At 40.5% G+C, this 13,507-nt stretch overlaps 1 protein-coding gene across 1 annotated transcript in view; it reads left to right on the top strand.

The window, feature by feature from the left end:
• The first annotated feature begins 369 nt into the window (after positions 1 to 369).
• The window catches only part of LOC139406563 (endophilin-A2-like), a 29,638-nt gene continuing 16,500 nt past the window's right edge, over positions 370 to 13,507 (top strand). The window contains exons 1-3 of the mRNA XM_071149276.1: positions 370 to 759; positions 8,715 to 8,783; positions 12,530 to 12,602. Of these exons, the coding sequence (XP_071005377.1) occupies positions 715 to 759; positions 8,715 to 8,783; positions 12,530 to 12,602 (187 nt within the window). The 5' untranslated portion in view covers positions 370 to 714. The remainder of the gene's footprint in view (positions 760 to 8,714; positions 8,784 to 12,529; positions 12,603 to 13,507) is intronic.

Raw genomic sequence — 13,507 nt, 5'->3', positions numbered from 1 at the left:
ACTGGTGTTTTGCAGGTACTATTTAATGAAGCTGCCAGTTGAGGACTTGTGAGGCGAGCAGGGGTTCCCACTTAGGTCTGATGCCAAAAAAGGGAAATTCTTGTCAATTTCACCTAAAATATTTTATTTTTTTTGCTAAATAAGTAGTGTGTAGTTTCAGTTATTATAGCTATAGTACTACATGAAAAAAGTACTATTACAAAAAACACTGAGCATGAGAGAGTTTGAAGTGGTTTTCAACTAAAGTACTTGAGACTGGAGTAGACACATCGACAACTATTGAAAAACACTTATGCCACCCTGTGGGGGAAAAAAAGTGAACACAGACCATATTGGCCTGCTCCTCTTGTGTGCGATAGAGGGCGCTGCACATTTGCTTATGGAGAGACGACTTGGAATGTGCAGCAAGCGCAATGATATGTTGGAGGTGTCGCGTTAACGGTTTGGTGCAGCTAAAAGTGTACACTGTGGATGTACTCATACCTAGTCCTAGAGTCTTTCAAGACCTATATGCACTTTATAGAGATCTGCGCCCTTGTTCAATAGCATTTCTAGTCACAATCGTGAACAGCAGGACATCCTCGTCGGCGTGTACTGTAAAGAAGAACGACTTTAACGCAATCATATGACCGCGGCGTACAACTATTTTAGCTAGTAATAGTTATTATATCAAATTTAATCCTATTACGGCAAAGGTGAAAGACCGGTTCCAAGATGTCTGTAGCGGGCTTCAAGAAGCAGTTTTATAAAGCCAGCCAGGTTAGCAAACAACTTTCCTCCCCTCCTAATACAGATTTGTTTCAATAAGTATTAGCTTGCTAATGTTAGTGATTTTACATAACAAACGGTTTAAAAAAATACATCATTATCTTAGTTTGCTAGGTAGCTAGCTTGCTAACTAAGTTACTGGCTCGGCTCAACTTGTAAGTAACATTAGCTAGTTATACATAGCTCTCTTTTTTGTTAATGTTTTTGTAAATTATTTAGCAAGTTATCAGTCTTAAATAATTTCATGGGCAAACTAAAGTTAAAACGTGGCCAGAACCTTCCAAAGAATGCCATGATAAACTTGACAGCTAACGTTAGTTAGCTAGCTAGCCAGCCAGCTCGCTAACGTTAGTTAGCTACTTTTTATGTAACGTTACTTATCTAGAATTTCAAGAAAAACACTTCGCAGGTAGTTAGCTATCCTAGTACCCCCCCGCTAACAGTACTAGTCTAGATAGTACACGTGTCATGTCTGTCAGCTGTCACTCAACAGGCAAGTTGAGGGTGTACACACCTTCAGGTAACCCATTCCAATGTCCCTACTGTTACTAGGCTATCTAGCTGTACCCTGGGGATACCAGGGGCAACATGCTGTTGTGGTTTTGTTAGTTGGCTTGTAGAGCAGGGGTTCCCAAACTTTTTCTGCCGACCGTTGGCCCACACTTTGGAACACTCTTGTAGAGCATAGGCTATCTCTGCTGTAACTGATTTGATTCAAATTCTAATTTCAGAGTGTCAATATCTTGTTGGTTATGTAGACAGAAGATGGATTATTTAAATTTGTTTTCCTCCGTTGGAGCCCTGGCTGACCTGTTCTGAGGGTTGATACTGCTATTACTTTATTATTTTATTTGTTTTAGCATACTGAGACCAAGGTGTCTTTTACAGATGAGCCCTGAATTACAGAAAATACATATATAAAAATACTAAATGCAAGCAGAAAGAAAAACACGGTAAAAAAAGGTCAATCTGCCTTCTGAATTTGCCTAGAGGCACCAAAACATCAAATTTCAGAGCATTTAGATTGTTCCACAAACAAGGTGCAAAAAACTAAAAGCTGATTAAAAAAACATGAGACCAAAGGAATTTCCAGAGTTAGCCATCCCTTAGACCGGGTGTGGTAACTTGTATGTCTAAAGTACAGTGGGACTTTTTGTAAAAGGGCTTTATAAATGAAAACATAGCAATGTGTCAACCTAATTTTGAGTCAGTCTCATCCTGTCCCTGCTGATCTCAGCATTTTTGCTTTATACCCCAATATCCTTTTAGGAGCAGGCTCAGATCCCCTTTGGGGAGATAAAGAGGAATTTGAAGAGATAGGGAAAAGAGTCAATCCATTGGGAAGACAGAACGTCAAATAGGAAAGGAAGGGCCAAAACTGCAGTGTTTGTGCGTGCATGTATGTATGTATGTATGTATGTATTTACTGTATTTTTTAACATTTGTTTGCGTGCATGTGTTACAGGGGGCTAAGGGAGAGAAATTATGTGCGTTCTTCCTGATTGGACTGCAATGCAGTTTCATAGGAGTCAATAATGCCTGACGCCAACAAGAAATAGGACTCTCCCCTGTAAGGCACAAAATAATATGCTTATTCAGAGCATGCAGTTGCGTTGTCACTAGCAATGACTGCATGTGATTGTAAATAGGCCTACTTGTAGGAATTGGTTTCATATGTTTTCTGCAGCACTGTTTTTCTGTTCTTATGGAATGCAGGAAGTTGGCTTTAGGAAATGAATATAGCTGCACGCCCATGTTTTTTGTTTTTTTACTATCCTCTTTTCACATTTTACAAACCTGTCAAACATGGCCTGCACATTATTCAACTTGTGTACGCACACATACCAAGTGTCATAAATAATACTTAATATGACTATCGATATCTGAATGAAATGCCTTTCATTGTCCTGCAGCATCACTAGCATACTTTGCAACATGTATAGGGAAGTTGGTGGGAATGTGAGAGGAAATGGTGGGTCAGAGTAGAATCTGCAGATGGCTGATCCTATCATATTCCCTCACAAAGGGAGCAGTCAGCTGAAGGATCATATGCTGCTCAAAAGTTTAAGTTAACATGTACAGTGGCATTGGCCCCTGTCACTTATAGGCTAGTTACATATACTCTTTACAGACAGACTTTACATTGTTACCACATTCTTGCCAGGGTAAGCCTTTTATATGTCCCGTGTGCATGCCAGCAAGTGTGGGACTAGACTTTTATTTTAATAAAACCATTGACTATACACCATCACAAAGAAATCCAGCATTAAATTGTTTCTGGCAGGTCCTAAGAAACATAAGACTAATAAAATGTATTTCCAAAATAATAAATGTATCTTAAGTTGAATTATGTTACTGGTTTGAGCAGCCTGTATGGCTATGCCATGCACATGAAATCAATCATTTGTTCATTAAACAGACAAGACACACTTGGGATACCCTGATCAAATTCAACACACACGCATTATAGGGTAAGAATATGATCTATAACGGAATAAAATACAAATATTTTTCCCACACAACTTGCGTCACAGCAGCAATGTAGAACTGCTCTCATATATTTAACATTTTTTTTATTAAAAGGTGATATTTTGAAATAAAGCCCAAGGCAAGCCCATACTTTTTTGATCCAACTTTCATCAGGCGCAGGATCTTACACTCAATGTGTCTTCATGATACCAGTGATAGAAAAGTACCCAATTGTTATACCTGCGTAAATAGAAAATGACTCAAGTGAAAGTCACCCAATAAAATACTACTTGAGTAAAAGTAAAAGTATTTGGTTTTAAATATACTTAAGTATCAAAAGTAAATGTAATTGCTAAAATATACTTAAGTATGAAGAAAAGTATAAATCATTTGACATTTCTTATTTTTATTTACTGACAGCCAGGGGCAAACTCCAACACAGACATAATTTACAAACAAAGCATTTGTGTTTAGTGAGTCCACCAGATCAGAGGCAGTAGATATGACCAGGGATGTTCTCTTAATGAGTGTGTGAATTTGACCATTTTCCTGTCCTGCTTAGCATTTGAAATGTAACGTACTTTTGGATGTCAGGGAAAATGTATGGAGTAAAAAGTACATAATTTTATTTAGGAATGTAGTGAAGTAAAAGTTGTCAAAAAAAATGGTAAAGTACAAATGCCCCAAAAAACTACTTAAGTAGTACTTGCAAGTATTTTTACTTATGTACTTTTCACCACTGGCAAACATTTGGCGTGATGCTAAAGTTGGTGGGAAAATGCCTTGGTTTGAAAGGTGTATTACACACAGAGCACTAACTGATCAATTGTATATTTGGATGCAAATTTCTGAAAATTTTGCTGCCAACTAACTGACCCTCATTAACTGGTCATGCATACACGGAAGGGACATCTTTAATTAAGAGCTTAATGGAAACGTTCAACAATAGGAAGCCTATCGTCTTACAGTCGAAAGGTTATAGCCTATTATTGAGCATGCAACTCCTGTAATGGAAGTAGCTAATATACTGAACAAAAAAAATATAAATACAACGTGTAAAATGTTGGTCCCATGTTTCATGAGCTGAATTTAAAAAAAACAGACATTTTCCATATGCACAAAGGGCGTATTTCTCTCATGTTGTGCAGAAATTTGTTTACATTCCGGTTAGTGAGCATTTCTCCTTTGTCAAGATAATCTATCTACCTGACCGGTGTGCCATATCAAGAAGATGTTTAAACAGCTGATCATTACATGGTGCCCCTTGTGCTGGGGACAATAAAAGGCCACTCTAAAATGTGCGGTTTTGTCACACAACACAATGCCACAGATGTCTCAAGTTTTGAGGGAGCATGCAATTGGCATGCTGACTGCAGGAATGTCCACTAGAGCTGTTGCCAGAGAATTTAATGTTAATTTCTCTACCATAAGACACCTGAAACATCGTTTTAGAGAATTCTAACAGAGATGAAAATCTGTTAGAAACGTAGAGAGGGGAATTTAATAGCAACAACTACAATAGGTTGCTAATATGACTAGCATTATTTAGAGTAAAGTAAAATGTTTAGGTTTCAACAATTATACTGCCTCAAGCTCACATTGCAGAGTGGAAGGTGACGCGCTGATAGCCTGCCTACAGTTGACTGTCGCCTAGGCACTCGAATGGCGAATGGGATGCAGGGCTTTAATTACGAGTTGAGATTGAGAAATAAAATAGTTTTTAATTGTGGCTATCAAAACAGTTTTTACCATGCGATTGCATTTAGAATGATTTTTTACGCAATGACTTGGCTTATAAAAGCGCGTTTCACCCCAGTACAAGCTTTTTGAGGAGCTGCTCTTATGCCATCTTACAGGGGATGGGCTATTCTGCTTCTCAAACTAGACTCTGTATGCTGTGTGCATGTGATAACATGCATGACAACTAACGAAAATACACAAGCACCAATTGAATTCCACAAAATTATGCAAATGTACCATTTTTATGACTGTATCCAGTATTGAAGAACTTGCTATTCCCAAGGACTTCCAGTCATTGCGCTAATGTTAGTTAGCAATTGATGTAATGCTAGAAAAGCCACTTCCTTCAAACTGAACGCAGACACATAAAATGGTATCTACAAGTTCTTCTGACTCAGGGGAAGTAGATAAAGGTGCTTCATTGCCAAAGTCTCTAACTATCCCTTTAAGAGTAAGCAAGCCTATATGAAGTGAACAAGCCTATGTGCCCTATGTGCCACACCACAACTACATTTCTGCTGTAGGCATTGGAGACCTCACACTATAAATCGCACATGCACAGCCATGTCTCTCAAATAATACATTCTTTGTAGGATGCTTTATTTCTAAATTCTCACGTTGCATAATTTCACATTGTGTGACTACATTAAGATGTATAGGCCTATCATGACATTGTATGTTCATTTGGTCAGCAGGTTTCCATTGTTCTTTTCGGCCAAGTTGTCCCCTCAGGGTCTTTGGGGCCAGTGTGAGGCTGATGATCAGTGTGTGATTCCTTTAGGTGTCAGTTCAGTTCTGAAATGTTTTTCTATCATGTTGTGTAAAAGGAGAAAGCCTGGCAGCGGTTGGCCCATTGTTAAGGAGGCAGCTGACTGACTATCACGTAGTCTTGCTCACAATAAGATTACAATCACACCATTATCTGTGTAAAAGAGATGCTATTTTCAGGCGTCAGTGATGTGCTCTCCTCCCTCTTAATCTAGCTAGCAGTAGCAGCCGAGTATGTGGCCTTGTGTGTCTGCCTCACGGCATAGCTGAAATGAATCAATTACTCTTGGTGTAGAGTTTAAAAATAAATAAATTATATACTTAAAAAAAAACAGCTGTAGGCCAAAATATTTTATTCTAAGAATCCCCCCCCCAGGTCTATGAAAGGCTAACACAGCCACCATCCATGATGTTTTGACAACGTAGCAGTTTTGTGGTTAGGAAGACTCGAAGAGCTGAACACTCCCACCTGTTGATGGAAAGCAAAAAAATGATGGGCTAAGACACAGATTCTATTAGCTCAAGCACGGTAACTGTGGCTGTTGCTCTTTGTCCCTACTCAGATTCCTCTATATGAGTCACGTTCCCCTCTCCTTTATCCCTCAGTCAGTGAACTTTCTACCCCAGATGCTGTGTGGGTTCAGGTTATCCATTCTCTGGCTTACACATTAGGTCCGGGATCAGTAGCAGCATGCACATTAAGTCATCACTTTGTTTGCTGCGTGTCTATTTCTACCATCAGATCTGACACTCAGTGTAAAAGCAGTGTACAAGTGTGGTAACAACAATTGGTACTATGAAGTACATATTTTCTGAACCGCCATAGTGCTTTGTTCACTGTGGTTTGCATTGGGCAAAGAATGTACCAATCATGTCCTCCCCCTGAAGTAGATAGGCATAACTCATTGTGGACTGTTTCAGTAAACCCAAATGCCACATGATCATCATGTCACAGAAGCGACAATATGATAATCTTGCTCTCACCAAGCTCACTTGTTTGTGACTGTATTGAATGTTAGTTTAATTTAAAGCTGCAATATGAAACTTTTTGGGCGACCCAACCAAATTCACATAGAAATGTAAGTTAGAGATCTGTCATTCTTATTGAAAGCAAGTCTATGAAGCGAGATTTGTTCTATGTGTGCCAGTCTATGCTTTGCGGTCTTAAGTTTATTTTTTTGCTTCTTTTACTTTCAGCTTTGTACACCAGCTTCAAACAGCTGAAAAAAACAACATTTTTGGTTATGGAAAATATATTTCACAGCGGTTTAGATGGTACAATGATTCTCTACACTATGCTTGATTGTTTTGTGTCACAAACTGAAATTAGGCAAACTATTAGAATTTTAGCAACCAGGAAATGGCAGAGCCATTTCTTCATAGTGCATCTTTAATTACTGTAATCTAAAGGCAGGCTAGCTTCTGCACCCACCAAGTGCCTATAGGCAAACTAGTTTGTTACATTTGCAAAAAGGCTGAGAGAGGTGGAAATGCATAGCCTAAACATCTCCCCTAGTTAGAGTGAAGCCCCTCAGTGGGACCAGTACGAAAATATATACTGTACACTCACTACTTACTGTAAGTCGCTCTGGATAAGAAGATCTGCTAAATGACAAAAATGTAAATGGCTGGTCATGTATTGGCCTCAGAAAGGGCAGGAGTAGTGGGTAGATGTTGTGCCTTGTCACTGGTATTGTCTGCTGCAGAACCATCCCATTGTCCCCACGTGCAGTTGTTTTTGTCCTGGTCATAATTGAGTAAGCTAGACCTTCCAAACATGTTTAGGACTGACATGGCAGAAAGGAGAGAAAATGTATGCTACTTGCATGACAAAGAATTACCGGTAGCCTATGGGGAAATAAAAAAGCATACAAACTCATGGCATATGATGTGCCACAGAACGTTTTTAAATTGGGATGGCTGACTACAATACGTGACCTAAAACATGTTGCATATGTACTAAGTTTCCTCTTGAAAGGGTGCCTAATATGATTTACATTAGAATAGTGGTTTACATCACTTCAAAAACATTGGTATTGTTCAAATAAACATTTCCAGAAAGGGGTACAATCAAGACATCCAATTGCCCTGTGTGTCTTGATATACATTGATATTTGTTGTGTAACTGTGATGTCATGGTCGTCATATGGAACTTGCAACAGGTCAAAGCTGAAAATGATTTATTGACGACTTTACTTTACTACTGTATTGTAGTCAGATACAGTAGTTGAGAGAGGATAATCTATATTGTACATTTTATGAGGGAGGAAGCAAAACTAAACCAGAGAGGAGCGGTGGGATAGGGTGAATTTGTTTTACATGTGTAACGTGCAGGTATGTAAAGCAGTCTTTTCCACAAGGTGGAAGAAAGAGATAGCGGAAGCTAGGGTAAACGTGTAGGCTGCATTTACTGCTGGATGGCCTGCCCTGCACACATATTGGTGTCTCACACGACAAGTTACAACATGTTGGGATGAATGTGACGAAGGTCCTGTAGCCTGTGTTGAAAGTTATGAGATGATTCACTACTCTACAGTACATGGTCATTATAGAAATAGTCCTAAAATAAACTGTACAGGATTCCAGCATCTGGTCCTTCTCCTGCATCTCTAGAATTCCACTTCAGAATCTGTACATGGTTGATGGAGGCAACAATGATCTACAATGTCTACAATGGTCTTTGTCTCTGCACAGGGGTGTATCTTTGTATGAGAGAATGAAGAACTTGTTTCCTACAGGGTTGTGTTTGATGGTGTCAGTCAGATCAGATTGAAGTCTGTTAAGATGAAACTGTTTTGTCTGCTATTAGAACCTAGACTCTTGTGAATGGTGGAACTGGCAAGCTGTATTTTCTTTAAATATGAGAAGTAAGAGAACTATCATGTGTTGAGGGATCTTTCTGATCCACTTTTATGAACTGCACATGTATTGTGTAACAATGACCCTTTTCTCTCCCACTCTCCGCGCAGATGGTCAGTGAGAAGGTCGGCGGTGCAGAGGGAACGAAACTGGATGAAGACTTCAAAGATTTGGAAAGGGTATAATGCCTCTGACTGTACATTTAAAGACCAGTACCTGAAGTAGTACTTAGAATTCAATATATTAGGCCTATCCAGAGCCATATATATAAAGAGTTGGGCCATTGTGTTTTCTGTTTCAACGTTCCTAGAATAGCCCTTTCTCCTCCATAGACGTTAAGTAATTTTTTAAACCTTTATTTAACTAGGCAAGTCAGTTAAGAACAAATTCTTATTTTCAATGACGACCTAGGAACAGTGGGTTAACTGCCTGTTCAGGGGCAGAACGACAGCTCGGGGGGTTTGAACTTGCAACCTTCCGGTTACTAGTCCAACGCTTTAACCACTAGGCTACCCTGCCGCCCCAATAAGCCAAATACATTTAAAATCAGTTTTTCACAATTCCTGACATTTAATCCCAGTAAAAATTCATTCCATGTCTTAGGTCAGTTAGGATCACCACTGTATTTTAAGAATGTGAAATGTCAGAATAATAGTAGAGTGATTTATTTCAGCTTTTATTTCTTTCATCACATTCCCAGTGGGTCAGAAGTTTACATACACTCAATTAGTATTTGGTAGCATTGCCTTTAAATTGTTTAACTTGGGTCAAACGTTTCTGGTAGCCTTCCACAAACTTCCCACAATAAGTTGGGTGAATTTTGGTCCATTCCTCCTGACAGAGCTGGTGTAACTGAGTCAGGTTTGTAGGCCTCCTTGCTTGCACACTCTTTTTCAGTTCTGCCCACAATTTTCTTTATATGATTGAGGTCAGGGCTTTGTGATGGCCACTCCAATACCTTGACTTTGTTGTCCACAACTTAGGAAGTATGCTTGGGGTCATTGTCCATTTGGAAGACCCGTTTGCGACCAAGCTTTAACTTCCTGACTGATATCTTGAGATGTTGCTTCAATATATCCACATAATTTTCTTCCCACATGATGCCATCTATTTTGTGAAGTGCACCAGTCCCTCCTGCACCAAAGCAATCCCACAACATGATGCTGCCACCCCTGTGCTTCACGGTTGAGATGGTGCTCTTCGGCTTGCAAGCATCCCCCTTTTTCCTCCAAACATAATGATGGTCATTATGGCCAAACAGTTGTATTTTTGTTTCATCAGACCAGAGGACATTTCTCCAAAAAGTACGATCTTTGTCCCCATGTGCAGTTGCAAACCGTAGTCTGTCTTTTTTATGGCGGTTTTGGAGCAGTGGCTTCTTCTTTGCTGAGGGCCTTTCAGGTTATGTCGATATAGGACTCATTTTACTGTGGTTATAGATACTTTTGTACCTGTTTCCTCCAGCATCTTGACAAGGTCTTTTGCTGCTGTTCTGGGATTGATTTGACTTTTCGCACCAAAGTACGTTCATCTCTAGGAGACAGAATGCGTCTCCTTCCTGAGCAAGTTCCACAGACATGTGACTAACAGAAATTGAATAATGTGTCCCTGAACAAAGGGGGGTCAAAATCAAAAGTAACAGTCAGTATCTGGTGTGGCCACCAGCTGCATTAAGTACTGCAGTGCATTTCCTCCTCATGGACTGCACCAGATTTGCCAGTTCTTGCTGTGAGATGTTACCTCACTCTTCCACCAAGGCACCTGCAAGTTCCCGGACACTTCTGGGGGGAATGCTCAATGGGATTGAGATCCGGGCTCTTCGCTGGCCATGGCAGAACACGGACATTCCTGTCTTGTAGGAAATCACACACAGAACGAGCAGTATGGCTGGTGGCATTGTCATGCTGGAGGGTCATGTCAGGGTGAGCCTGCAGGAAGGGTACCACATGAGGAAGGAGGATGTCTTCCCTGTAATGCACAGCGTTGAGATTGTCTGCAATGACAAAAAGCTCAGTCCAATGATGCTGTGACACACCACCCCAGACCATGACGGACCCTCCAGCGCCAAATCGATCCCGCTCCAGAGTACAGGCCTCTGTGTAACGCTCATTCCTTCGACGATAAACGCGAATCGGACCCTCACACCTGGTGATACAAAATCACGACTCGTTTGTGAAGAGCATGTATTGCCAGTCCTGTCTGGTCCAACGACTGTGGGTTTGTACCCATAGGCGACGTTGTTACAGGTGATGTCTGGTGAGGATCTGCCTTACAACAGGTCTACAAGCCCTCAGTCCTCTCTCAGCCTATTGCGGACAGTCTGAGCACTGATGGAGGGATTGTGCGTTCCTGGTGTAACTCGGGCAGTTGTTTTTGCCATCCTGTACCAGGTGTGATGTTCAGATGTACCGATCCTGTGCAGGTGTTGTTACACGTGGTCTGCCACTGCGAGGATGATCAGCTGTCTGTCCTGTGTCCCTGTAGCGCTGTCTTAGGACATTCCAATTGATTACCCTGGGCATCTTTCTTTTGGTGTATTTCAGTCGGTAGAAAGGCCTCTAGTGTCCTATGTTTTCATAACTGTGACCTTAATTGCCTACCGTCTGTAAGCTGTTAGTGTCTTAACGACCGTTCCACAGGGGCATGTTCATTAATTGTTTATGATTCATTGAAGAAGCTTGGGAAACAGTTTTAAACCCTTTACAATGAAGATCTGTGAAGTTATTTGGATTTTTACAAATTATCTTTGAAAGACAGGGTCCTGAAAAAGGGACGTTTCTTTTTTTGGTGTGTGTGTGTGTGTGTGTGTGTGTGTGTGTGTGTGTGTGTGTGTGTGTGTGTGTGTGTGTGTGTGTGTGTGTGTGTGTGTGTGTGTGTGTGTGTGTGTGTGTGTGTGTGTGTGTGTGTGTGTGTGTGTGTGTGTGTGTGTGTGTGTGTGTGCGTGCGCGCGCGTACCAGTCAAAGGTTTGGACACACCTACTCATTCAATCTATACAGCCACATTCACAAAACATTACTAGAACATGGGTTAGGGTTATAGTCTAGACAACCATGCACTAGAAGGTGTTACATCATGTGTTGCTGTAGACTGAAATATTGTCAACTCTTAGTGAACAGTCTCAATTTGCACACTGTATACAGTGTATCAGTATAGTATTCATGTGGGAGCCCTGTGTATAGAAACATGTTATACATAGAGGGAGTGGCAGATTGTCAGAGCACCTGCCTTTGCTGCTCCGGTCAACTGTCATGGAGAACTCCAGCAATCAACAGCCAAAGCCATCACTTACACACCTTCAGTGAATGAACATGATTGGTTGTTTCACAAAGCAATTTTAATTTAGCAGTACAATACAGTGACAATATTTCATTACCTTTTTCATAGCCTGTTTGGTAACTAGTCTCATCACAAATAAAGGATTTGGAAGATGGGGAAGACATGGTGCATGTCCAAAATCTGGTTTACCCACTACTTACTTAAACTGAATACTGTGCACTAATCATACTACATACTATTTAGAACATACTATTTACTAAAAACCAATGCAGTGATCAACAAATATCCACATACTACTCAACCACACTGAGAAGGTGTCATCTAATGTGCAAACGCACTTCTTCCCTGCCATTCGTTACTTTTTGTAGAGCGCGTACGCTTCCCATATTCAGATTATCAGCTGTTGCCAAACACGTGAAACGACGATTCTCTTCCTTAATAGTGTGAAGCGAATTGTACTAGAGGAAAAGCCTAAATAAGTATCCTGGCGTTTTAAAGCATACTAAATTTCACATAGTATACAACTTTATTTTTTGCATACCCAAAATGTCTACTATTTAGAATGCAAGTATGGGTATTTGGACACGGCCATGGCGTTTCATATTTCCTTATGGTTGTTAGTGATGTCCCCTCCCCTGTGTTTTGTAGAAAGTAGATGTGACCAGCAAAGCTGTGGTGGAGGTAATCTCCAAAACCTCTGAGTACCTACAGCCCAACCCAGGTGAGACTACGCACCAGGAAGAGACTGCATTAGTGTCTTATTTACTACTTCAATAAGAAATTAATATCAATTGTGTTATTGTGTAAAATGCCTTTTCTGCTAAATCACAGAAAAAATGTTTGGACACACCTACTCATTCAAGGGTTTTTCTTATTTTTTAAAAACAATTTTCTACTTTGTTGAATAATAGTGAAGCCATCAAAACGATTAAATAACACATGTGGAGTCATGTAGTAACCAAAAAGTATATTTGAGATTTTTCAAAGTAGCCACCCTTTGCCTTGATGACAGCTTTGCACACTCTTGGCATTATCTCAACCAGCTTCATGAGGAATGCTTTTCCAACATTCTTGAAGGAGTTCCCACATATGCTGAGCACTTGTTGGCTGTTTTTCCTTCACTCTGTGGTCCAACTCATCCCAAACCATCTCAATTGGGTTGAGGTCGGGTGATGGTGAAGGCCAGGTAATCTGATGCCGTACCATCAGTCTCTTTCTTGGTCAAATAGCCCTTACACAGCCTGGAGGGTCATTCGCCTGTTGATAAAGAAATGATAGTCCTACTCAGCCCAAACCAGATGGGATGGTGTATCGCTGCAGAATGCTGTGGTAGCCATGCTGGTTAAGTGTGCCTTGAATTCTAAATAAATCACTGACAATGTCACCAGCAAAGCACCATCACACATCCTCCATGTTTCACGGTGGGAACCACACATGCACATATCATCCGTTCACTTACTCTGTGTCTCACAAAGACACGGCGGTTGGAACCAAAAATCAGAAATTTGGACTCATCAGACCAAAGGACAGATTTCCACCTGTCTAATGCACATTGCTTGTGTTTCTTGGCCCAAGTAAGTTTCTTCTTCTTATTGGTGTCCTTTAGTAGTGGTTTCTTTGCACCAA

The sequence above is a fragment of the Oncorhynchus clarkii genome, chromosome 4 (assembly GCF_045791955.1).
Source record: "Oncorhynchus clarkii lewisi isolate Uvic-CL-2024 chromosome 4, UVic_Ocla_1.0, whole genome shotgun sequence".
NCBI lineage: Eukaryota > Metazoa > Chordata > Actinopteri > Salmoniformes > Salmonidae > Oncorhynchus > Oncorhynchus clarkii.
The sequence above is the reverse complement of the archived record's forward strand: the minus strand, read 5'-3'. Positions and strand labels throughout refer to the sequence as shown.